We start from the raw sequence: 27909 nt of genomic DNA on the forward strand, positions 1-27909 counted from the left end.
TAGTAGCTCTGTGGTCATTTACCCCAGAAAAGCTATTTTCACCATTTATAACTCGCCCGATTTTCTACGAAAATGATAAAAATAGTACAGGAAAATGCCCATGTAATTTGAATCATGGGAAAAAAGCCCCAAGCTTGGAGCTTGCATCATGTGATATGGAAGGGACCATCTTCGGATGGGTATGGCCCCACATTGTCCACTCACAGTAATGCAGTAGTAAACAGCAACACAAAATCTGACAGTGGACAGTTTATCATAAGTGATTCACCGTTTATGCAAGGATACTCAGTATAAACAAAAGTTATGTAAATACGCACAGCCTGGTTTAAGCATGGGTGAGTGGACAATGCCATACCCATGGGAAAATGGTGCCTTCCATATCACATGATGCAAGCTCCAAGCTTGGGGCTTTTTTCCCATGATTCAAATTACATGGGCATTTTCCTGTACTATTTTAATCATTTTCGTAGAAAATCGGGCGAGTTATAAATGGTGAAAATAGCTTTTCTGGGGTAAATGACCACAGAGCTACCACATATGTAAAATCATCCTTGGTGAACTTCCCCTTTAAGCTCCTATTTCAGTACATGTTTCAAAGTTTGTTGGTGTGGATCAGGCAACTCTTATGAACACACCTATAAAAAGTGTATGGCGGAAGATCCCGCATGCATTCAATTCTGGTGAGTCACGGGGACGGCGAACACGTAACTTTATTGTTGAAGAGTAGGCTTAGCCTAATTTCTATTCACATTTATCTCACCAGGACATTGTGTTCATAGTTTTGAAATAATACCGTTCAAAAGAGACCCTCCGGATCCTTCAAGCCAGGTTTGCAAAGGGTGACCCGACCCTCCTTCCGAGCGGCTCACAGTTCCTAATATCGAGCACTCCCTTAGAATGATCTGACAATTTCAACACAAATCATTTACAATAAAATATTAATTGTATATGGGTATATAAATATAAACTTTTATTATACCGTCACAGTATTAAAGATTGCAAGCTATGCAAACGAGAACTAATAGCGCATTATTGTATTCCGCCAATGTATGTGTCGGGTTTTTCATGATCGGAAAAGACCTTAGGCGTCGGATGTTATCTACCTTGGGCACCCCCCCCCCCCCCTTTTGCGAGGGGAGGGGTTCTATACATCTGCGTCTTTTCACAGTGTTTTCGTGATTTTATTTCTAAACCAATGTTTTATTCGTCATTGTTGTTCATATCATGAGGAGTGAGTATGTGCACTATTACACCATTAAAACTGATATGTGGCTGTATTTGAATATAAAATAACTTGAGTTGGTTGCTTCTCATTTATACATCTTCACCGTGACGTTTTTGAATTAAAAGAAAATTCTTTGTTTTGCCGACCGTGGATTTTTGAAAAACCTATAGGCCAACCAGGAAAAATAAACAAACATTGACAAAAAACACATGTGTATTTAAAATAAGCTCAATTTTATTTCGTTTCTTTTGGAAAAAAAAAAAAATTTATTTGTAATAGTTAAGATTGTGTTTGTTTTCTTAATTTGAAAACCTACCAGCACGCGGATGGCAGACAAAGAATTTTAGCGCCTTATGTTTCCAGGTGACTCCTTTGTCAACGTAGGGTAACTGGTCGATATATATATGTCAACACTCAGACACATATTAAATATACAAATGTATTAAAATTAGAGCCAGTGTCAGTAAAGCTAGATGATATTTTGTGCAAGAAAAAAATTATTGCGACATAGATAGTCTTCTTTTACATATCTTTCTTTATAGGGATCCAGTGGATGACACATTAAAGGTATACAGTCACCCGTAATCTAAATATGCCCATATATGGTCAAAGGGGCGTTCCTTGGTATTCAAAATGCCCATATGAGGGCGCTGTTTTTAAAAAGCAGCCACCCGCTTAAAATCTGTGATTGGTTAGATTTTCTCTTTCCATGGCAAAATTGGAACAGGTGACAGTATACCTTTAGGCCTAATGATTCTTGTTATCTACATAAGGCACATAAACTTTCTTGAAATATTGAAAATTACGCAGACGAGAGACATTTGGAGAGGACAATAATCTTATTAACCTCGTCAAGTCCTGTTTTGTTCTCAGGCTTGCGCTTTATTGAGTGCCCAAGGTCGAATGGCCTTGCTCCGACCTCCTGATGGAGTTTGGTTATATAACAATGTGGTGAATAGGTCGCCATTTGCATTCGCCGCAGCAGTAACCGTGCTCGCTTCGACAGTGTTCGAACGCCACGTTTCTTGCGCTTGTATCCAATTCTTTCCAGTAAATCTATTTGCTGTTCCGTGAATCGATGCCAAGATGTCATCTGTGTGCCGACAGAATTATCACTCTGACTGCGAAGCTGGAGTGAACAGGCAGATAAACATGCATCTCTTCGCCTCGTACGCGTATCATTCACTGGTGAGTTTCATAACAAGATGGCGATCACGAGTCAAGAGAATTTTCAATATTCTCGTTTTTTCTTCCACATATTTATCGTTAATTTACATAGTGGACGACGGTAGAGTAACTGTAGATAGCCATACTGTAATCTATAGAGTGTAGCGTCACATCAACTTTCCGAAACGAGAGATTTAATTTGTCTGTTTCCGAACTAAACGAGTTTACCGAAGCAGGTCAATTCAGACACCAAATAAGCTTACAATGCGTTTGGCCATCAATGCTTGAGACTGTTAGCGGTACAAGTATTTATATACGAAGTTAAGAACTAACTGAATTGCTGCACACTTGTAAACCTGCAATCACGTTAGAGACCTGGGGAAGATCAAAACGCACGCGGTTGTCTCAAAATGCGTATTTTTCATAGCTAACCACGTGACACAGTACGCATGAAAACCTTCACTTCACACATAATCCATTGAAGAGTAGAAGCTTGCTACCACCATGGATGTAACCATGCTACCACAAACCTCAATGCACCAACGTCTTTATAATTGATTCATCACCATTCTGAAAGGAACGGTGAGACAGAAAATTAATCATACATACACACACCGACGTTTTCATTGGGAGCGGTATCTAGAAAAGTTCTCTATTGAGCTGACATATTAAAATGTACTTTGGCCATGACATACATAAAGCTGCAGCTGTACAGCTGGTGTTTGACCAGCATGACCTCGCGTCCACTGTTTGCACACTTCGTGAGATTGCTGAACGGGGTTGATATCACCAGTTGATGCATATTATGAAGAAATGAGGAACGTTCATTACATCACATGTCAGAGAATTTAGGTAGCAGATTGACCGTGTTTTAGGTCTGTTGAGTGACCAAACCATTCCGGACATCAACCTTTAATTCGAAAGATTTAATAGGCTACGTGTAGTTTCTGGTCGAAACGCCTCTGTGGCTTTTATCGGCTGTCAATAAGCTTATATAATCCAGATTACTCCTTGTCATGTCGTAACGCACGCGGCGAGTTCTTATTTTGTGCGTGTATTTATTAACATGTAAATGTATTGTTTTTTCGCCTCTTTGTGCGATGGTTGTCAGTTTTTTGAACCGTTGGGTACCGGGTACGTCATCGGTGCCTCGCTATCATTGTTAGGGGTCAGGGACTTGGTTGTGCCCTGTGACAGTGGCCTTTGTGACAGTGACCTTCAACGTACTTTTACACTGGGGGATTGAACCAGTCAGCACAACTTCCATATTGAGGTAGATGTAAACATACGGCATACCCTACCAGACCAATATTGTAGACTTTGCATATTAAAGGGATTCAATTGTCGCAACGCAGAATATAAAAAACTGACGACAAGAATTTTCCTCAATCAGGCATTCTATTTCGACCGTGATGACGTGGCCCTGCCTGGTTTCTATGGACACTTCAAGAAGATGTCAGACCAAGAGCGAGACTACGCTCAAACCATGATGGAATACCAGAACAAACGTGGGGGTCGCATAGTCTTACAGAACATCACCAAATCCGACTGGGATACAGGGTCCGGCTTGGCAGCCATGGAGTACGCCCTCACGCTGGAGCAAAAGTTGAATCAGAGCTTGCTTGATCTTCATGGAGTTGCTTTGACACGTGAGGACACCGAGGTATATACGTAAACACACACACACACACACACACACACACATTGTATATACATATATATATATATATATATATATATATAGAGAGAGAGAGAGAGAGAGAGAGAGAGAGAGAGAGAGAGAGAGAGAGAGGGAATGTATGACAGAGAATGAATGAATGACTGAATGAATAAATCTATGTGTGCTGTAAGTCACAAGTATCGATTACCATATTATACGGTCCGTAACTATACAACAACCTGCTACAGTTTCTTTAAAAAGGTGGCATTTTTTCCTAAACGCCGATTTTAAATTTTTATTTAGGACTCAATATCTTGTTAACTGTACAGTCATTTTGCAGAGATCACTGACATTGGGAACATAAAAATGTCTGTAATTATTGTCATCTTGTCGGTGACTTTTTACATTCCATTTTGCCATGTTCCTAAGTGTTCTGAAAGATATGATGAACTGTAGCTGTTAAACTTTGAAGTTTGACTTTTTCATGGCCCTTCCTATATCTTTCTTCATTACAGATGACTCACTTCATCAAGAGTGAATTCCTCCCTGCCAGGGTACAGAGAATAAAGCAAGTCGCTGACCACATCGCCAACCTGAAACGAGTTGAGCCTGGTCTTGGCGAATACCTGTACGACAGGAAGACCCTCAAACACGCCTAACCAATGTCTTGGAGGACAGCCCGCCCTCATGAGCTTCGGACAGGCATTGACCATCACCTGTGATAAAGTTCCCCGAAAGAGATTTCTATAGTTTGACACTCAGCAGGAATTTGGATCACATCGGGATCGAAGTTCCCTTGGCAGTTAAACAGTCATGTTTACCAGCGTTTCTCAGAGGACATGCGAAACTCTATTGGTTCCAACAGGGCTGTTAGCCTCTTACCTTGTTTATGATCGATATAAACACCCACCCTTGGTCACAATCACACGAGCACAAGACAGTAAAAATCAAGCAGATTCGTCAGCAATCATTGGTCAGCATAATTAATATGGCACAGAACATCGATATGGAATCCGGATCACTCCTCGTCTGCAAAAAACTAATTAAGGACTTCATATCGTGATACCTTCAAGTCATTGGTTGTCGTGGATCATCATTTCTTAGATTTTAGGAAACTAGACTGTGTATGCCGACCGAAGATGATAAACTTACATTTGTTTTTAAGACCTATGAGATATCCATGTGATCCCCTCCACACATTACCTGCGTCTGGTGTTCCTTCAAAGCAAATGAAAATAAAACTCGAAATATGAACACGAATTGCATTGCTTGTCATTTAAATTTATTTCATAATAGTCGTCTGTTTATAAAAGTTCCTAATTTGTGATCTATTTGAAGTTACAATACAGGTAGTCGTGAAGAAGACTTTGCAGAGATAAGCAAATCATTTTCAGACAGCAAAGCATTTTCAGATTCGCTAATCAGTAGCCACAAAATTACCAGCCCACCCTTACATTCCTCTGGTCCAACACTCAGGGCAGTCGTTGTTACCAGCGGAATCGTTCGTGTCCATCGAGTCAGTAGAAGACACCCAGTCATGAAAGCCACGGAGCTTTATATATAGCGACTCGTAATTGCTCGTGTCTGCTTCGTCACAAGCATTGTTTGATTGTCGAGAGCATTATTATAAGATGATCTGAGAAATTATCCAGTGTGCCCCGTGATTTCAGTAGCTTCATGTGGCGCACAACTCTTCTATACATTTCAAAGCCTTTTTTCAAGGTGTCTCTGAGAGCGAGATCGAATGCATAGGCAAGACACTCTTTGGTTACATGTGCCTGAGAATCTTGACGTACATGTGCAAGTCAATATGAAAATGCACCGGTAAACAATAAAGGGATGAACACCGAGACATGATTTGAAACAAGACAATTGACTGTGATGTCGAATTTGAGAGTTTAATCAGTGAGCGGTCAAATCAACGACTGATTGCCATCGTCTACACTGACACTACTTATCAATATTATTATTATACAAGAGGCTAAATATAGTTTATAAAAGATTATAAATATACAAAACCCATACCCTTCTGACGCATTTAGGAAAAGTATCATGTTCCACAGTTATCTTGCATGGAAGTCATCTGTCGAGAAAATTTCTTTAGGAAGACATACATTAAACACGGTTTGTGTTGAGTTCCCTGATTGGCTTGTTTCGTCCAACATATCGATTAAATCGTTGTAGGTTTGAGCATACGTTGCCGGTAATAACGGCGTCACGGTTGGGATTGATTTGGTAGGGTCAATGCTATCGAAATTCTCTAGAGGTTCAATCTCAAGGTCTTCGAGAATTTCGTCAATGGACCACTTGTTGCACTGAACGTCTGCAAAAGTAGAAAGTAAAGTAAACGGATATATATATATATAATATGTATATATGTATATAATATCTATATAATATATAATATATATATACATATATATGTATATATACACACACACACACACACACACACACACACACACACACACACACACACACACATATATATATATATATATATATATATATTATATATATATATAATGGACCAGGTGTTGCACTGAACGTCTATACAAGAAAGTAATCGACTGTATATATATATACCCTCTCTCTCTCTCTCTCTCTCTCTCTCTCTCTCTCTCTCTCTCTCTCTCTCTCTCTGCAGTTTCGCAAATAAGTGGAAGTCAGTTGACAGTTTGCTCAATGCACCACAACATGGAGTAGAATTCATGACCAGTCGATGAATTCACAGCAGTGCATTTTGCTGTGAGGGAGAAATGTTTCAACCGCGATCACCGTTGAAGACTATTCATGTTCACATTTCAGGAACGACAACAAAATATTCATGACAGAAACTCAGGTAATTTTCAAAAGTCAGTACAAGTAAAATTTCCTGGCTACAACCGTGTTACACCCGACGCATTTGTGTCCACATGAAGTACCGTTTCGCAGTCTATGCATTGCTTCCGAAGTTCACTCAGGTTCCCACGCTCTAATTCGTTGAGCCTACCTTTTATGATGACGTCATTGAACAAAAGGTCATCGACCTTGTACTGCTGCGCCAATTTTGCCGAGATGTCGTTTAGTTGTTGTCGAGTAAATGACAGCGTTCTGCGTCTGTTAGGACTTACTAACACAACTTCTTTATCTGCTTTCAACGATGACAGTTTCTGACGAAAAATATAATACAGGGAAACCAAAGTAACATGGCAAGGTCTGATTTTCTTGATGATAAAAAAACTACATATATTCATATATTCGTATACTTTGTATCAACTATTGCTGTCGCTGTATGAATCGGTGACCTGACGACAATATCTTATGAACTTTTTATGTAACTTCATCATTACGACTTTTCTGATGATAATCATTATTGTCACCATTACAATGCATGATGATGATGATGATGATCACCACCATCATCATCATCATGTTGAACCACACCAAGCGACGGTGTACCACGAGATTTTGAGCAGCAATAGCGAGTGCATGTAAAGAGAGAGCTGGTCAAAGTCAAGTGGTGTACTCATTGCTGAGTTGCTTTATTGCTATCATAGCATGTTAACTTGAAATTCTGAAGTGAAACGTCAAAAACGGATAGTTTTGTTTTCTCTAGCTGAGAGCTCGGGTCTGTTCAAATCGTGCTATTTTGCGAATATGGCACGGTTATTTTCCCGTCTCGAACAGTATTTGCGCCATCAATATACTGTTATGATATAATTTTATATATCAGCTCCGTTTTCTGTTTGACAACATTCTCTCCATTGTGATTGACACATTCAATGGATCAGTATTATCCACAATATTATGACACGTGACATTTTCCCTACCTTGCTGAATGGTTTCTTTGGCGGTTTTATACAATCCTTCAGAAACGTGATCTCAACATCCGGTCAATCTGCCAGAGATGGCCCTTGCCGAGACCCTTGCCCCTTTCTTGAATCCCTCATTAAGGGACAGGTTATGTCGAATTGAGTTCTGTGAGAAAAAAAAGACACAATAACTTGCCTGATGGAGGTGCAAAGATCCAACTTTAACTTGTAAAAGCAATGGGACTCTACCAAATAGAGGAAGTGACAATGTTGATTCTGTAACGTGTTGTATCTGTATTGCAAAATCATAGAAGCGTATGGAAGACATCTTTATGTACAAGGAAAAGCTTGGCCAGTATGTGATATTGAATTGAACGTTCACTCATGAAAATAGAGAGATGATCTAACCTTCCAGTTTCCGCTGTCTTTAGTCTTGAAGTACGGGTATGTTCGTCTTGATAAAAATGAAGAGAGACTTCGTTAAATGCAAAACTGTATGCTCTGGTGCATGGAGCGTAGCACAGCGTGAACCGACTCAGAATAGGACAAAGAACAGTTGTTGCCGTGGACAACATCTTTTATTGTTGAAACAATAGTTAATACTGTGAATCATTTTATTTGTGACGTTTGTATCTCGTGGTCATTCACCGACAAAATGAATATGACATCCAAAGGCGATCTTTAAAAATCCATAAACTGTAAATTTTTTGTCTTTACGTTCGTTTTGTCTGATATCGTTAATCACGTGATCACGTGGAAATGCTTAATGCTCAACTTGTCGACACTATACGTATTATAATAGGGTGGCCAAGCCATTTTTTTCTCTTGTTTATACACACAGTTTAAATAGATTTTTAGCAAGAATGGGGTAAAAGAAGAAAAATAAAAAAAAAATATGCAAATAGCTGTATCCAATCAAAAGTTATGAATTTTTAAAGCAATAAAAATGCCATTTTTTCGCGGACAATTTTCGGCAAATTTTAAAATTATTTCAATGAATGCCGATTCCTTCAGGTTTGGCAACCCATAATTATGTATTTACTTCACATGGAATCATTAAACTATGTGTCTTGTGCACAGATTTACCCAATATTATGGAAAAATCAAGATTTGACTGATGCACAGTCTTGGATTTTGAAACTGTCAGTGTTGAAAATTGAAAATATTTTGTCTGACTTAGTCAAAATTGCGGCGGCACCGTACCATCGAAAAATGGATGGATTTTTATGTTTTTATGAATTTTGAATTCACATAACTTAAAAACTAGAGCTCACAATACAATGAAATTTTGTCACAATGTTATTAATAACACTCAATTTTAACAAATCAATTTAAACTGCCAATTGTCTTTAAATGCAGTTCATTTTCAGCCATGAAATTGTAAGAAATAGCTGTCCCTAACTTCAGCCTCAGGCAGGCTGTCAATGGTGTGTCAGTGTGACTGCCTTCCGCCGCCATCTTGAGTCACACTGTACTGAGGTCTATGAATGAACACGATTTTGTTTTTATGATTCGTACTTGTGCTCGTGGACAGATTTTCGTCATATTTCACAGAAATGTTGGAATGATGTTTAAAAAGAGCATGCTACAAGTTTTATGGCAAAAATATGTATCTAAATGGGGAAAATCTACACCGAATTTACCGTACTCACTTTACCTCGTGTTTGCTGGCTAAAATTCCCAGAATATAACAAAAACTCACCACTACATGTAAATGGGATGGTCTGCCACTTCCTGGCCAAGTTTCACAGTTCTATGACAGCGTGCACAGGGCCCGAAAGCAGTTCCGTTGCGAAATAGGTATTGACTGGATTCAGAAGTGCGTGCCATGAGCGGCGACCGCTCGAGCGCTGTGGCCGGTCAGTACAAAGTGGCATTTTTGGAGAGGAAAAACACTATTTTTCTATCGTTTTTTCTTCAGTTTTTTAATGAAACCTGCCTCATACATCGATTTTAATTGGAAATATCCATTTTTTCAGTAACTGAGCTACTTATTTTCAGAAAAATGGCGTTTAAAATTTCACGAAAATCAAATTTCACTTTCAGTGTGCGTGAGTTGCGTATAATGTCGCAACATTTTGGCATAACTTTGGCCACCCTAATTATAGGTACTGTTCCATGTTATCATCAACAATTCAATTCTAATCCGGACCAGAATTCGTTTTTTGCACATAATGTGGTTGACAATGACTTGCTAATTTCGATGCCTCAACATATATTAGAGAGAAGAATAACAAAATATATGTTTCATAGAACAAACTTGAAAAATACTGGAAATATTATCGATAGTTACGTCTGCTACCGAACTTCACACAAATGGCTTGAAATTTTCGACTAAGATTACTGTCTCCTTTATTACGGTGTTGATTAACTGATTATTCATACCTTTCCGATACGTGACATAGATTATATTGATCAACTAATTTGCACCTTATCGAATATTGATATCAATAGAATTTTGCTAAGTTAACGTATTTCGCTATACGGACATTTTCGCATTCAAGGGCTGTTTCATAAATTTTGGATTCTTTTGATACACTGGAATGGCTGTAAAAAGAGACTTTAAAGGTATAAAATCACCTGTTCCAATTTTGCCACAGTTACCATGGAAGAGAATATCTAACCAATCACAGATTTTAAGCGGGTGGCCGCTTTTTAAAAACAGCGCCCTCACGTGGGCATTTTGAATACCGAGGAACGCCCCTTTGACCATATATGGGCATATTTAGATTACAGGAATGGCTGTAAAAAGAGGCTTTAAAGGTATAATATCACCTGTTCCAATTTTGCCACAGTTACCATGGAAAGAGAAATCTAACCAATCACAGATTTTAAGCGAGTGGCCGCTTTTTAAAAATAGCGCCCTCACATGGGCATTTTGAATACCGAGGAACGCCCCTTTGACCATATATGGGCATATTTAGATTACAGATGACTGTATACCTTTAATCTGATAACTCTGGATACTCACTGTAAGTAGTTGTAGATCTCCGATACGTCATTGGTCCCTTCTCTTTCAATGCTTCATAGATTAACGACGAGAAACTTCGAGTCGGTCTCTTTATGTTTGCACTTGCTTTTGGTTTCTTTCCTCTGAAGTTCTTAAGACCGATGTTGAAACGAAACTTTGCAGTGAAAAGGTGACTTTCGTACCGCTGCATTTCTTTGCATCGGTTATGACTTCTGGTATCGTTTCCTTTACGCTTTCTGGCGGTATTTCTTTCGTAGGACAATCTGTCTCGGGCACATTGCTGTCGTCCACATTTCGGACATGACCGTCATCCGAAGTTGCAATTTTTGCGCCCTTTCCTCCACCAGACGACACGGGAGATGTCTGCTTTGTTGCTCTTGACTCCACTGAAAAATGAAAAGCACGTTTTGAGATTCACTGTGTATGACCGTGTTTGTTACTGTACGTTCGACTTAGTGTGGCTCAGATTTGAAAAATTCGACATCAACACACCGTTAAATCGCTCTGTTAGGGATTTTGAAAAAAAATCAGAGACAGTGAATGAAAACTTTATTTCATTCACAAGTTGCAAAATGAGTAGACACAAGTCTGCAGTGACCATTAACAGTATTGCAAACAGTTTGGGAGTGCCAGTATTTGTGCCCGAGGCGCATTCTACCGTATATTAACACAGTTGCTGCCTCTGCATCAGTTTTTTTACAATTTGAAAAGAAAGTGACACTGATCAGCAGCATGCACATGCAGAGCGAAAGATCGACAAAGCATCTCTCCAACCCTGTCGACATGATAAAACGACGAAGACAATGATATGATGGTGGGTATAAACCTGGAGGGTATGCCAATGAACTAACGTCAATGACATGCAGCTTTAATAAACGCTCAGCCTCAGCTTATAGAACAGTCAAGTCATATTATACAATGGTTATATCATACATCAACATTTTTACCATGTTGTTTGTTTGAGACAGTATCCCATTTTTCCTATTACAAAGAGTCAGTACTAAAAATCAACTACTTTCGCCAATAAATGCCCAAAATAAGAGAGCTGCTTTTGCCAATGTGTGCACGAGATTATTCATTCAAATCAGTAAAAGCCGTTCCTACTTTGGCGCTTAAAGTATATGACAGCATATTTGATGGTCTTGCTTTTTCTCACATACCTCTTTGACTGGTTACATTACAATTTGAATCCAGCTTGGGTAAGGTTGGTACAATACGCAAGGAGGACAACCAACTGAGACTGCGCAGATCGGAATCAATCTCAACGTCACTGGTGTCCTCGCCAATGTCTTCCCACTCGTCGTCATCATCGTCCCATTCCCCCTCGCTTGCGTCATCGGTTCCACTGTTATCCCCTCCGTTTTCGGGATGGAAGCTGTTCTCCTTGGTGACCAATCCTATCGTTCCAGGGCCAGGACTCATGGCAGTATAAATCCCGGATCCAATCAGTAGTCGTTCGAGTGATACCGTGTTGCTTGGCAACATGGCGTCGCATCCTTGGAGATCCTTCTGAAGTTCTCCATTAATTATTTTTACACTTTCATTTGCTGACATATCCCGAATCTCTCTTCCCAGACTCTGCCTTTCAAGAGCTACACCATTGCTTATGATTCCTGGCATTGCATTAATCACTTCTTTATTGGTATAATTCCTTACATTTTGCGAGTGTACTGTTATCTGTCCACCGCTGTTAACACCCACCTCGCCTTCATCGTTTTCATTCTTCGTTGTCTCTGACAGAGAACTAGTCACTTTCGGGGCTGCAAACTTCACTTGAACTTGTGTCTGTTGTGCAGTGTGCTTGGGAGAAACACACGTTAAAGCAGGAGTGTTTTGCTCATTGCAAAATTTCTCAGGTGTTTCAGAGGACGGCAGTTTCGCCTGCACCTTAGCTGGTACGATTGCTTGGTTGGTCTGTCCTGCTGTCGAAGTAGACATAAGTTGTGGTATCTTCTGCAGGACAATGTAACTTTGGTTTGATCTTGGAATATTGATCAGATGCTGGCCCCTTGCGTTACCAGCAGGTTCCGAGAAGCTAGGTGTGGCTACACCGTGACATTTCATGTTGACCTTTGGCTTGGTTAGGAGGTTACAGTATACTTTGTTTGTGGTCGGCAAAGCATACGACATAAGCCTTGGACCTGCAGTAGTTGTCTGTCCTTTGACAATATGATAGACCTGAGTTGGCGTTCTGTAAACAACAGGTTTCAACACGGTTCCCTTCTGTTCTACACTAAGTACCGTGCCATTGAAGAGGGTGGCAGTGTGGGGAAAACGCACACATGTTACCGTCGAGGGCGCCACACACATTGGCAAATTTGCCTCGGCTCTGGCAGACAGCCGGCTTTGGTAGGCAAAATGTTTACTTGCTCACATTTCACATTATTCTTAAGATTTGTCTTGTTTACATTACCATTTGTACTAGTGATCGGTTTGCCAACGTTGAGATGCACCGTAGCGTCATTTCTCGCTGACATAATTGGTGAAATTTTCATCGGTGGTTTGTCAGTCCGTACCGGATCTTCTGAAGCAGTTTTGCTCTTCTCACTCATCCTTGACGGGCCAACATTATGATAACTTCTGGTGTCAGAATCTTTTGTCGGCTTTCCAGCCGAATCTTTTGCATCACTTTGACTAAGATGACACACTGACTCAGAAGTGTCTTTTCCATCCTGGTCGTCTGGATGATCGCTCTCGTTGTTGTCACTCGATTGGTTAATTTCTGTCTTCACTGATCCTATGGCAAAGTCAGTTTTGGTGTCTCCGTTACGACTTGCGCAGCTTTTTGAACGAAGGTTGTCTGTATCTTTCTCTTCAAGGTTTCCTTCATGTTTAGCATTTTTGTTGGTATGAAAATCAACGCCCCCAGTATATCTTTCACATGCGTCTTGCAAACTACTATCTTGTCGATTCTGAACAAGTTTTACCTTCTCGATCTTTCTATCCGCCGTATGGCCGTCATCGCACATCGTCTTAGTCGATACACCATTCTCAATGTTGGTCGATGCATTCTCTACAGTACAATCTGCGCCCTCCTCGTCACCGTCAGCTGACTCGGCAAACGACAGGACTTGTTCCGCCTCAGCCATGGTTCGTACATTTTCTATCTTTATTCCGTAGGGGCGAGACAAATCTTCGCTTCTTGCCGGTTGCCATGGGTCGTTTCGTTTCCGTTGCTAATGTCGTCACTGGCGGGTTTGAATGTCTGGCTCGGTAACTGGTAATTGTTGTCAACCAGTGATGAGTCTAATCCGTTACAAGAGACGTTCTTGGAAAACAAAATGCATGCTTCTTTTCAGCGATGTAGCTTATGTCTGTTCCTCAAGAGATGGTTTTCTATGCATAAGAGTGAATAAACAAGACTATATTTAAAACATTAATCAACTGCAAGTTCAGTTTCCTCAACATCGAATTTTATGACCTGTTCAATTTTAAGGAAGGGGATTATCTATGGATAGGGCAGCATCAGCCAATTCAATAGAGTTTGCATGTAGAAATGCAGGAAAACTTACTTGTAATATTGACATTTTCTTGAAACATTAACAAAGACGTTTGCATGAGAAATCATTAAACATTGTATTCAAAAACGGAGTGTCACAGTGCAAAATGTCAAAATAAACTGTCAAGATTATGCCGTTCTATGCAAAAGAATCTGCAAAATGCTTAGTATTTCTCAGTGCTTTTGTAAGTAAACCAGAACAATGAAAAATAAATTGTATGGTTCCGGAAACCCAACCTACCCTATTTAAGACCCCGACCCTAGACATTTTATGGGTCCGTCAACACGGAAGTAACACAAATTGTACTTTCCGAGATAACTTTGAGAAAATGCCTTTGAAAAAAGTAAAACCTCAAGGAAGTTGGAGCGATAAGGAGTCATGGTTCAACTTCAAGGAAAGTTTAGCCTGCGACAGCCTGTTCTCATCAGTGACACGCGTGCGGCGAGCTATTCTGCACGCGGTACTAAACACAACGTGTTTCGATATCATTTCAATATGGAAAAAATTGAACAGAACCAGTTGCGTGAACACTTGCAATTTACTGACATGCTTTACTGATTTATTTGCTGCAATAAAAAATGACAATTTCCCCCCCCCCCTACCTACCCTATTTTAAAAAGCAGATTATCGGAACCACCATGAAACATATTTTTGCGTCTACTTCATCAACTGGCTCATTTTCCTCACACAATGTAACCGTCATTTGTAAAATTCTTCGAACTCTACAATGCAGGAAATAGCAATACTTTATCAACTGCCTACATATTTGAACAAACGAAAGTTGTCTTCATGTATTGTGAACTGCAAAAAATCACCCCTAAAAGTAGGTTGGCAACACTACTTTTACTCATCATGTCTACTCAGTGTACCCTACACAGTTTGTACTAAAATAACAATAGTGACAAAAGTCACTAACAACTTTTTGCCATGTTTACAGCTGAAATTATAAAAAATGACGAAAATGTAAGCTTGTCACTCTGTGGTTGAAAAGCCACGGGGTATAGGACCCTTTAACTCAAAAAGCAGCGACCACCCCTCAGTTTTTTGTTGTTGTTAAAATAAGAATCAGGGAAAAAAAAACTGATGAAATTAAATAACAAGTTTTAGGTATGTTCTTTGCTGAAATAATCGAAATTTACAAACTATCGTGTGACAAAGGCCCTGCAGTTTGTAGTTAAAAAGGCTTAGGAGTACTTTTGGATTTGAAAAGTAGGATGGGAGCCCCTTTTGTTTACTTTGTTTCTATGAACTTGATCAGAGCAGATCATATGTAAAAATAATGAACATCACCTGGTCGTAAAAAAAACCCCAAATTGAAACAAACAAAAAACTGGACGATGCAGTGAACGTACGTTCCGCTATTTTTCTTTCATTACAATGATTTGTCAGTTTTATAATGGTAGTGGCAAATTTATTCTTTCCTTGAAGGTCAGTAAGCAAGAAAAGTTAAGGAAACGGTAATTCCAATTTTGAATTTAGTGTGGATCTACTATAAGCTTACTAGCGGTAATTTGCGGCATCGATCAGTTCATCACATAACAGGCATGCAGATATAGATGTCAACGACTAAAGTTAATTTTTTCTCGTTGACAAGGGTGTATAAAAACATTTGAGGTAATTAGAAATCTACAGTGTTTCCAGAACAAGCGTGACAACTCATACACTTACCGTATCAATAACCGGATTTGCGGGAATAATTAATGAACACGCCGCTGAATAGAATGCTTGTCCGTTGCGTTCCCTCGCGTTCTCCCTATGAACCCGTCGACGCATTGGGACCCAATCTCCATATGGCAGAGTTCTTATCGCGCATTACCCACAATTCCTAGTGTGTTCGATTCGGCGATAAGAACTCTGGTTCCAAGAGTGATTGGGACCCTTCACCATCGATCATCGCTTTTGACGCGCCGATGCCAAGCGTTCTACGTGTTCAAACGTTCTACGCTGCTTGATATCGACTTAATTAAATATATTTCTTCTTTCAAGACAAATATACGGTTGCAATATTTTTGCAATTTTGCCTTGCAGTTTTGTTTCCCACATCCTCCCAAGGCCAATATTGCCCTCCCCGTGTTAAAAAGAGACACTCGCGAGAGGGAAACCTTTTTGAGACTTTACTAAAGTGATGTTACGTTAAAGTGTGTCGAAAACATTAGGCTAAAGTGAAAACGCGCCTCAGGGAAAGATATTCGGCCTCGCAAAGTTTTACAGTTTTTTTTTTCTGATCTACCACTGTTGGGGTTCATTTTATAATTCTACGTGAAAGAAAACTATGCGCTGACTTCAGATACAGATGTCTGACCAATGTCGTAGTTAAAAAAAGTTTATACCAGTGAGGATCATTTGAAATACGGCTTGACTTTAGAATTGTACTTAGATTGTTTCAGTTAGCAAAAATTACTGATTGTTTACCTGATTGTGTGAAATAACTTTGAAGAATTGAGTTTTCACAGTAATTAATAGAGTTTGACTCATTTTGATGTACGTCTGTGAAAAATATGCTGTTCATTTTCCTGACAGAATTTAGTCATTCATGGTTATGCATGGATATTCTTCTATTTTTATACCTGGTCAATATTCAGTTTTAATTTACACTGTAAAATTTACATTTTAAGTGTCAGTATTGTAATGCGTTGTACCATATTGGAAAAACGTCATGTGTGATGAAATTTTGTGTGTAGGAAAAATAAAGATTGTTAGCAATTCTGCAAGAATTACCTTGTCAGTTATTCTTCAGTGACAGTGTGAATGTGAAAGCTGGAATTTTAAGATTTTGCGGGGAGCGAAATTACAAACTGACATTATAACAGTATTTGACGCATGAAAGAAAGTCAAACAACTCAACTTATTTTGATGAAAAATATCAGGTTATCTGTAGTCTACTGACAAAAACTAAAAATATGCGTCATTTTAAATCTTCACTAGTAATGATTATGAAAATTTGCGTTTTTTAAGGAAAATTCAAAATTTTTCCACATTTAGCATGTCATTTTGAACTGATTAGAGCTTTTTGTATTTTGTTGCAAATCCACTTATCCCAAAATAGTTCCAATTGTGTTTGGGGTGAAATTCTACATTTTGGCCCAAAACACTGACGTCAGAAAGATTGAGGAAATAAATATTTCACGTTCAAGTTTGGGGACTTTTGATGATTCAGCATTTTGAATCTTATTTTTATTTTATTTTTTTAAATTTAACCTCGAACCAACAGGTTGCCCAAATAACAGGTTCGTTTGAAAATAAAATATAATAGAAAAATTTATAACAGTTACAACGTAAACAAACAAACAGACAGGAGAATTCACATAAAAAACAGCAACACAGCGAAAGATACACAGAAATACATCCAGATAAAAGTAATTATTCAGAAAAAAGGATCTTGCATAATCCATGACGAAAATTACTGAAGTTATTAAAAATATCTAAATTTTGCTTGTTACAGATAGAATTAAAATATGTCTGAGATCGTGATAAAAATGAGTGTTTCAAGATATTCGTACGTGCTGACACTGGTCTAAAAAGAACAGCACGACGCAAGGTAAAAGCAGGAACGTTAAAATGAATCTGTGCAAGAACATCTGGTACACTATAAACTGAGTGAAGGATTTTATAAAGAAAAAGAGTGTCTAAAAATTTTCGCCTGTTCTCCAATGTGGGAAGGCGAAATTCATAACATAGGTTACTATACAGAGCTTTTTAGCAAGCCATCGATGAACGGAAATACTAGATGAATTTTATTTGGACTCTTACTAATTTCTTTATTAAATAGAATTGATGAGGGGACCAGATGGTGTGAGCAGTATTCAACGTGGCTTCTGACGTAGGAGACATACAATAAAACTTTGATACTGTTAAAATATTTACAAGAACGCTTGATAAATCCAAGCATTTTAAAAGCCTTTGAAACAACATGGTTATTGTTAAAAATACACCAAGGTCTTTTACAAAGTTGATGCGAGTCAAGATAGTTTGCTTAGCACATCTGTAAGGAAATATTTTGACGTTTTTTTTTCAAAGTGAATGAAATACATGAACATTTTTTAACATTTAATGACAACTTCCATTTGCTCGTCCACTTCACAACCTGGTTGATATCTTGTTGCAGTTTGACGCAATCGGACATATCAGTAATGGCCATAAATAACTTGGAATCGCCAGCATACAAAGATAAATTTGCATGGCTTATACATTCCAGGTGCAGCCAACGAACACTGCACTTTTAAAGGGGTCTTTACTATAAAATTATATATTGTGCATGACAAGTAATGTGAACTGACTAATTTTAAGTCATTAGGGTAATTGATTAGCTGTTCATAATTTGCCCTCCCACTGAAAATATTTTGACTTACCCTCCCCACTCAAACTTCATTTTGTACGCACTCCCCACTTATTTTTGCCTGTTTCCCCTCCCCACTGTCAATTTTTGAAGCTCCCCTGCCCTGAGGCATAAAAGACTTGCCGATTTCCCTTGCCCTGCAAAAAAATTCCCCTTAAAATTTTGTCATTCCATTTCCACAGCAGACATGAAGCTACCTTATCCTGAGATGAAAAATGTATTGTCGATTTTCCCCTGCCCTGTGAAAAAATTTCCCCTGAAAACTAACATTCCCCTGCAGACATCATACAGTACCCCTCTCTTCGTTTTTCGCAAAGCCCTGTCCCCTGGACAATCAACTGATATCTGCCCTCCCCGACAAAAAAACCCCTAAAATTTGCTCCCTGCTACCTAAAAACATGTCCCCTCCCCAAGCAAAATTATGATTTCCCTGCCCTCAAATATTGCTCCTGGAATAGCTTTTTCGATGAATAGCTCCGTTGGCTGCACCTGACATTCAGACATGTCATTGATGTAAAGTACAAAGAGGAGCGGACCCAAAATAGACCCTTGGGGTACACCTGATGTGACATGTCCCCACGATGACAGTTCCCCGTCCGTCAAAAGCTACCCTTTGTAAACGACATTCAAGAAATGTGGAGAGCCAGGTTAACAGATTACCACCTATACCATATGACTGACGTTTATGAATTAATAAAGTGTGGTCGACCGAGTCAAAAGCTTTTGAAAAATCCAAGTATAAATAGAGTCAACCTGACTCTGAATCTGAAAATATCATTGGGATCCGCGGCGAACTTCAACCCATGACGCCGAGAGGAAGCCAACCCATTTTACCACAGGGAATTGAGTAATCACTAATCTTGTTGTTGTTGTTGTTATTGTTGTTGTTGATGGTGATGATGATGATGACGATAATAAAAAATATTAAAAAACAATGTGTCATTCCTTGCTGTTGTTTGTCGATGTTGTAGATAATTGTAAAAGAAAACTGTAATCGTGACCAAAAAAAAACGACGTAGGTCGCCCAACGTCACTCCCGTCCTATAACTGCCTTGTACATGTCATATTTAAATTATTATTTTAAATATTGCAATAGCAATCATACTGTTAATACGCGTATTGTAAAAGGCTTGTAAATTTGAATCTGCATCTGAAGTTATAGGATCTGAAATCTGAGATCTGAATCTGAGGATCTGAAAAGTCAACTCTACCGACGGCGGATGTTTCTGTCAGAAGCTGTTTGCTCTGTCCGGACAATCTCGTAATTCTGCTGGTAAGATTTTTTTCTTCACGAACTCACGAACTTTTTGCTTCACGAACTCTACAACGTGTTGAAAGGTCTCAGTCAGAAAAATGTAACAACTTAGCCGGCTATTGAACCACTCTTTTTTGGGAGTGGAGATTAGCCGACTGGTTCTGTCTCAGGCCTCTCAGCTAGGCGAATGATGCCGTGTGTTGTGGGTTCGAATCCGATTGAAAACTATCCGTATTTTCTAAATTCACCGTTATTTCATGTGTTTTGACGCTCCTAAAGCTCATCGCCTGGTACCTACAGCTTCGCTTTACCGAACCGAACGTGTTTTTTTTTTGCATTTTACGGCTGATCTTGCAGTATCAGTATATACATGTACGGACAACAAACGAAAGTCCGATGAGTGCATGACCTGATGTCACCGTGACGTACCTCCCATCACAGGCTAGTATATAGTCGGTCTATAAATAACTTTATGTCTTTCGTAGAGGTAACAGTTTTTGTGAATTATCCTAATTGTAGACGTCGCAGAAAGCTCAGATGTGCAAATTTTGTTTTGCCGCAGTGTTGCATACATGACGCGTACAACAAAAACCAGTAGCCAGAGAGTTGAGTACGGTCTCCTGTTAGCCGTACAGGTCTGTGTTCCCGGCGTTACACGGCCTCCACCACAGCCCTACAACGGTCCATGGAGATGACTGGTGACCCTGCGGTCCAGATCCGGACCGCAACGAAAACACGGTCTTTTGGCCGAAATTCTGCTCTATCGGGGCAAAATCCTTTCCCTGTCTACCTTTACCTCCTAATCGACCCCAGAAAAAATGCGATTAACTTCTCCTAACGTCCAAATTCGCTCGTTTTCTGAAACATAACTTACTCGAGAAATTGTTTACCCATTGAGACCGCCATTTTGAATCTCGCCAGTTATCTCTATGGACCGTTGCAGGGCTGTGGTGGAGGCCGTGTAACCAGTCCGGGTCAGCTCCAAAATTGGAGACTCATTATGATAATGTATTCCGGCATTCAGCCAATCATCGACCAGATTACATCATTGATAAAGTACAGGTCACGCTGGGTCACAAATTACCCACCCAGTGTGATCGGCAGTTTTGGGCCGCTTATTAAGCCCCTGTCTTGTGAATTTCGACGAATTTCGACAGTCAACATAATCCACGTGTTCTGCAGAAGGTCATGTCCAACAAGGAGTCCGATTAGTGAACAAATATTCGAAATATTGACGATTCATTTCTACCCCCAGTTTATCGATTTCCCTCAAGTACCGAGAATCATTTTGTGGATGTTCGTCATCACTATTAGAAATACTGTTATAAAGGTTATTTGTGTAGGTACGCGTATAACATTTTGCAAGAAAGAAGAGCAATGTCAGAGCTTTTAAAACGATACCTGTTTTGTAGTTGTCAAACGCAGACTAAAAATGGTACGCGATTTTGAAAATGTGTTGACAGAGTGGCCACACAACTGTTCCCCATACGGTAGAATTTGTATCGCTGCCATCTCCGATACAAATGGGGTATTCTGAACGATCTGTGTAGGTACACGATTTATATTTCGCAGGACTTCAAGCCAGAGTCTAGGAATCACAGCGATATATGGGGTTTGGTTGCCTTAGCCAGAATAAAACTGGTACGCGATTTTGAAATTGTGTTTTGACAGAGTGGCCACACAACTGTTCGACATTATGACAGAATTCGGCGCGGGAGTTCGACACAGTATGGCGTACGTAACGAAGGACGCATGTGGAGGTTGCCAGGAAATACAATTTTTACTGATGGCGCGCTGGCCGCTGATTGGCTAATGAGAGGGGGAAATATTATGGTATAGCGTCTCCAATTTGGAGCTGACCCGGACTGGTAACGCCGGGAACACACAGACCTGTACGCAGGGCTAGGTCTCCTGTCAACTCCTTAGCCGCCTTTGCGTGATATTTTTCAGTTTATCAGAATTGCAATCATACATATATCCCCGAATTACGGGCAAATGACTACAATACGAAAAGGCTATTTCACTGCTGTTACTGATTCATTTGTGTCAACTTGACGCGTAAGTACTAGGTCACAAGCCACTGTAAGATCACCGGGTCGCGTTCAAACAAAAAAAAATGGTGGGGGGGGGGGGGGGGGGGGGCTGGAGGAATCTCGACTGAAATCTTATTTTTTTCAGATCCCCCCTCAATGCCCTCACAAATTTTCAAGCCCCCCCCCAATAACCATATAGCTGCATATTTATGCACGCAGAGTAGAAACAAACATGTAATATGTCGTTCTGCACGCAGATGTTTAACACTTTTACCTCTTATCAGCAGGTTGTAGAGCCATATACTTAGGGCAAGTTCTTAAATTGGTTCATTTTTAAATGCATCAGTGGAATTTTGGATTTCTCAGTCTAAGCCGACTTGAGTTTATCCAACTCTGGCCAGTTCAATGGCACCAGCTGAAAAGCGCACAAAATGACAATCATGAGAGAGTATGAAAATTGTCAATCAATCAATTAATCAATCAATCAATAAATCTTCATTAAGCCATGACTGGGCAATTGACATTGCAGCAGTGACAAACACAGTACATCAATCAAAAAAAACATGACAAACTAAAAAAAGGTTAAAATACCAAACAGCACATCCAATAAGTAAAAATCACAGAGAGATAAAAAGAAGTATATTCAAAAACTAGTTCAATCTATTCAGTTGACCAATAGCTCTGTTGATAAAAAAGTTTTTGGTTCTATTGGTTTTAAAAGCCTGTACTCTGAAACGGCAGCCGGATGGTAGCAAGTCAAACTCGTTTTGTGTATTCTTAGCTATGTTTAACCAATTCTTAAAAATGAGCACAGTGACCAACTGAATTTTTTTTTCAAAAGTACAAGACACATATAACTTAGATGCCACTTATAAATGTTTTACAAAATTGACAATACTGGAAGGTTAAAATATTCGATAAAAGTTATATTAAAATATTCGATAAAAGTTATATTTTAATCTCAGAAATTTTGGGTGTAATAATGGCAAATTTGATAAAAAATAAATGATTCCATTTAGTCACACATTTTTCCATTGAAATTAGAGTCTTTACTGTTCAAAGTTTTACTTTTGTGTTATTGGTACAATGAGATGTGAAAATTTCATTCACTGCATGAACTTGAAATGAATGGTTTTATATATTGATTTTAAGTGATTTTAGAAAAACTTACTGTAAGATCAAGTATGGTGACCCCATCTTTTTTCTCTAATATTTGATTGTTCTCATATGCCAGAATTCAAAAATCCATGGTAACTGTTAGTCCCCTGGTCTTCTATGTATTGCTCTGTGGCTGGATCTTGTGTACAAGTAGATGTATGTTTCACTATCAATTGAGTGTCCTATGACTCCTATGACCGAAACTACATCAGAATCAGAGCTACATGTATCACTGTCACTGCCAGTATGTAGTAGCAGGGCAGTAATTGTATTAACTTTTTATTTTGACAATATTTTTGTTCAGTTTTTACAAATGCGTTCTTGTTCTACTCCCTACAGCATGTTGAGCTGTCCAATATTCAGCTTGCTGACACAGTTTACGTGTACCATGCATTTGTATCATTCAATTATCACCAATATTTAGACAAACAGGTTTTGTTGACAAACTGAATATTGTGTTTTCCAGCATGCCGTAGAGAGACACCAAGAAACTGTGTTTGATACATTGCATAGAAATATTGAAAAATTATCAACAGTTGCAGCTCCTGCCCCATTACAAGGCAAACTTGTTTCACGAAAATTTAATTGGATTCATACATTTTTAGATTTTTTCGAGATTAAAGACATAGAATGTGACAAAACGGTTCTAGATTTTGTTTAATTATTACTAACATTAGAACCATTGGATGACATCAAAATGTTGGGAGTCAAGATATTTTCAGGTCCCCCTATAGGTAGAGTAAAACTTTCAAGTCCCCCTCGACTACCCCAAAAATTTTCGAATCCTCCCTGAATTCCTCCAGCCCCCCCCCAACCATTTTTTTGGAACGCAGCCTAAGCACTACCAAACTTTGAAAGGAAGTTATACAGGGGGGTGTACGTGTACCTATTGTGACCGCTTCCGCTTTGTCTATGAGTTTGACAAAGGTCATATCGATGTGGCCTGACTTTTTTCCTAGGTTATAATGAAATAGACGTTTGTATCGCCTATGCACTTTTGAACTATTAAATGTACCGAATTTAGAAGTTTTGCATCAGCATTTTCCAAAGAATGTAGATAGTAGTGTAATAAAGGGAAAGTGGCTTCACACATCAGCCATCTCGTCTTGTATGTGCTTTGGTGTGTTTAGTGTCTGAGTTGTGTTTTGGCTGTTAGTGTAAAAATTAACAAACGAGTCGTTAATTTTAAACCAGATATGAACTGTAAATGCTCATGTGTTTCATTATATCTTGAAGTTATGTGTAAATTTGAACCTTTGCCACATGTTTGCAACTTCATTGAAAGTATTATGATCAACATAATGAACAATATTCACCACAGATTAACTCTATAGGTCATTAAGTATTCAAATATGCAATTAGCTGAAATAGAAATAGTTAATTTCTTTGACTGCTGTCATTGTATCACCACTTTATATAGCAAGTGTAATTGCCTTTGGTCAAGTCCTTCAAACTATATATTCCAAACTTTGAAAGCTCATTAGATATGCAAACTATAAATTAGCTGACATGAAAACTTAAGTGCGAAATGACTTTCAATATTGGTATAACCTGGTATAATCATCAATGTACATAGCATGTTATGCCAACTTTGATCAAATAAATCCAAGTATATATCCCTAATTAGGAAAGTTCATTAGAAGTTTTAAATACAAATTAGAATTGGCTGAAGCAAAAATGCTTAATGCCTTTCAATAATGTTAGCCTACATAATAGTATCTTTAATGTACATACCAGGTTTCATCAATTTTGGTCATGTAAATTCAAATATTTATCCCTTATTTCAAAATTTATTAAATATGCAAATTAGGAGCTGGATGAAGTAATATGCTTGATGACTTTCAGTAACGTCGTATCATACCGGTAGTATCTTTATGTACATAGCAAGTTTCGTCAACTTTGGTCTAGTCAATACAGATAAATATCCCTGATTATGAAAGTTCATTAACTATGCAAATAAGGAATTGGCTAAAGTTCAAATGCTTAATGACTATCAATAATGTTCTACCATACCGGTAGTATCTTTAATGTACATAGCCAGTTTCGACAACTTTGGTCTCGTCAATTCAGATAAATACCCCTAATTAGGAAGTTCATAAAATATGCAAATTAGGAATTGGCTGAAGTAAAAATGCTTAATGACATTTAATAATATTCTATCATAGTATCTTTAATGTACATAGCAAGTTTCATCAATTTTGGTCATGTAAATTCAAATATATATCCTTAATTTCAAAAGGTCATTAAATATGCAAATTAGGATTTGGATGAAGTAAAAATGCTAATGACTTTAATCATAGTATCCTCAATATGCATACCAAGTTTCGTCAATTTTGATAGAGTAAATTCAGATATATATGCCTAATTAGTAAATTTCATTAAATATGCAATAGTAATTATCTTTCACGACACCTCTTAATAACTTTTACAGCTGATATATCTTGATGTGATCAACATTTGTAGCAAATCTCATAAAATTGTGTGCAGTCGTTCTCAATGTATATCCGGTTTTTCTAAAATCATTAATTATGCAAATGAGCAAAAAGTAAGCAAGCCACACCCACCAAAACTAATCAGTTCTTGTTATTTGCAAACTAAATCTATGTACCAGATTTGATTCTGATCTGATGAGCCGTTTTTGAGATATTGAGCACACAGACAGACAGACAGACAGACAGACAGACATCGCTGCGACATATGCTCACGCACAGGGACACGTTATTTTCCGAGTTGTGTTATGCGCACGCTGCAACCTCTGGCGAATTTGGGTACTATAAATAGTTCTACACACTCTTACTCATAAGAAAATCCAAGGGTGGACACCGAACTGCACCGTTTGGGAAAATCTACATTGTAACGGGTTGTATGCCAACAAAACCAATAGTTATGGCTATTTCTTACGTCAAATAAATCATTTTCCCGGTATTATTACCAAATAGTGCGTCTGTCATTTGAAATGGAGTGTAATTTCGCCGCTTGAATGAAGGGAAAACTGCTCTTTATGCAAATTACAGGTCGCGACGTCACGATAGATTTCTCGAGTGCTGATTGGCTATGAAGTGCCGGCTTTCCTATGACGTAATTGTGTGCAAATTTAAACATTGCAAACGACGTCCCAGTATTTCAACCCGGAAGTATGGATCTCGAACAGTTTTCGACTGTTTCATGGCATTAAAGTAAGACGTTTGCGTACAACTTATTAAACCTAGTGCCTGTCTAACAGTTTGTGAAGTGTGGAATATCTTTTTGGTCATTTTTTCACATTTCAGTGATTTTTACTAAAGTTGGAGCGCGAGTCGTACACGGTAACGTACAGACTGTACGCGTTCCGATGTACGCGCCAGCTGTCCTATGACAGTTGACGTTTAAATTTGATTGACGTACAGATCAGTTTTCTTTCAGGTGTCCGGTTTGTGTCCACCCTTGGTGTTTTATATAAGAACAGCGGCAATGCACTTAATCTTGAAAATACTATTTTTACAATCAGACGGAAATATAAATATTCATTAATAATTAATATGTTATTATGAACAAGCAAACACGGAAAACAAATGTTGCAAAAGATCGAGTCATAATGTTCGAAAATGGGTACTCATAGTACCAACACTCGTCATAATTCATGTAGCGCATGGCATGGCTACATTCGAAAGATAACGCGTCCCTGTGTGCTCACGTGTGTAAACACGTGAGCAAATAAGCCATGGCAAGACGTGGGCGTAGTCAGATGTGTCCTTGACAGCAGTGACTCTTTTTTTTATCCCCACGTTTCGAAACCAGAGCGGTCTCTTCCTCAGTCGCCTAAGATATATGTATATCTTGTTTTGTTTATGTCATGTTGATATTGTTGATCTCCTGTTCTATAGCAATGAGCCAATGCTTATGTTTGGATCGTAGTGTGTTCGTTCGTTCATTGACTTGTTTCTAAATGAATGGACTTTGGCCTTAGTTAATGTGTCGCTGATGTTCGTATTCCTTTTGTACGCGATGATCGGTTGTTTAGGAAATAAAATGTTTCGTCCTTTTCTATATGTTCCCAGTTTTCACACATAGTAAGTTTTTAGTATCTAATCTGTCAAATCTGTCTAATTTTTCATTTTCCATTTTCCATGTTCCATTTTCCATTTTCCGTGTTTCCGGGAATTCCACTCAACGTACCAATGGGTACAAATTGTGCACCACTTCTTGCTGACTTATTTCTCTATTCATATGAAGCAGAGTTCCTACAATCTCTCTACAAAGCAGGGTCTAAAAAACTTGCAAGGCGTTTTAACAACACGCACAGATATATTGATGATCTGATTAGTCTAAACAATCCAGACATATCAAATTACTTACATCATATATACCCTGATGAATTGGAAATCAAAGAAACAACTGAGAGTAGGAACTCAGCTTCATATCTTGATCTGTTCCTGCAAGTGGGTACTAATGGGCTACACACTAAGCTGTATGACAAAGGGATGATTTTGATTTTGAAATCATAAATTATCCCCACTTATCAAGTGATATTCCATCTGCACCTAGTACCTGCTTATGGTGTGTATGTGTCTCAACTTCTCAGATATTGTAGGGCTTGTGATTCCTACGCGGATTTTCAAATGAGATACAGCTTATTAGTATCAAAACTAGTGAGACAGGGATATAAATCCAAAAGACTCGTGAGGACTTTCAAAAAGCTCTACGGTCGATATGACGACATTGTGGCCAAATATTACACCTCGGTCACTCAAATGATTAGCGACAGCATTCCCGGCTTTGACTTACCGGTATAACAGTGATTCATGTACTGTATCGTTTCATACAATGTTTA

At 38.7% G+C, this 27909-nt stretch overlaps 2 protein-coding genes across 4 annotated transcripts in view; both read left to right on the forward strand.

Annotated features, from left to right (window-relative positions):
- Nucleotides 1-2146: 2146 nt before the first annotated feature.
- On the forward strand, nt 2147-5312 carry LOC139137170 (soma ferritin-like). Its single transcript, XM_070705152.1, has 3 exons — nt 2147-2413; nt 3786-4055; nt 4568-5312. The coding sequence occupies exons 1-3, from the start codon at nt 2312-2314 to the stop codon at nt 4709-4711; spliced, it is 516 nt and encodes a 171-aa protein (XP_070561253.1). The 5' UTR covers nt 2147-2311; the 3' UTR covers nt 4712-5312.
- A 14478-nt stretch (nt 5313-19790) lies between these two features.
- LOC139137181 (PHD and RING finger domain-containing protein 1-like) overlaps nt 19791-27909 on the forward strand; it is a 153942-nt gene continuing 145823 nt past the window's right edge. For all 3 annotated transcript variants that reach the window (XM_070705169.1, XM_070705162.1, XM_070705185.1), the window contains exon 1: nt 19791-19926. The gene's annotated coding sequence lies outside the window, so the exon portion shown is untranslated. The remainder of the gene's footprint in view (nt 19927-27909) is intronic.

Source organism: Ptychodera flava, chromosome 1, assembly GCF_041260155.1.
Source record: "Ptychodera flava strain L36383 chromosome 1, AS_Pfla_20210202, whole genome shotgun sequence".
Taxonomy (NCBI): Eukaryota; Metazoa; Hemichordata; class Enteropneusta; family Ptychoderidae; genus Ptychodera; species Ptychodera flava.

Excerpts from the sequence above, each read along its gene's own strand:
- LOC139137170 (XM_070705152.1), top strand. The coding sequence starts at position 2,312 with ATGTCATCTGTGTGCCGACAGAATTATCACTCTGACTGCGAAGCTGGA. Across the intron at positions 2,414-3,785 it reads CGTACGCGTATCATTCACTG|GCATTCTATTTCGACCGTGA; the intron begins GTGAGTTTCATA and ends TTCCTCAATCAG. Across the intron at positions 4,056-4,567 it reads TGACACGTGAGGACACCGAG|ATGACTCACTTCATCAAGAG; the intron begins GTATATACGTAA and ends TCTTCATTACAG.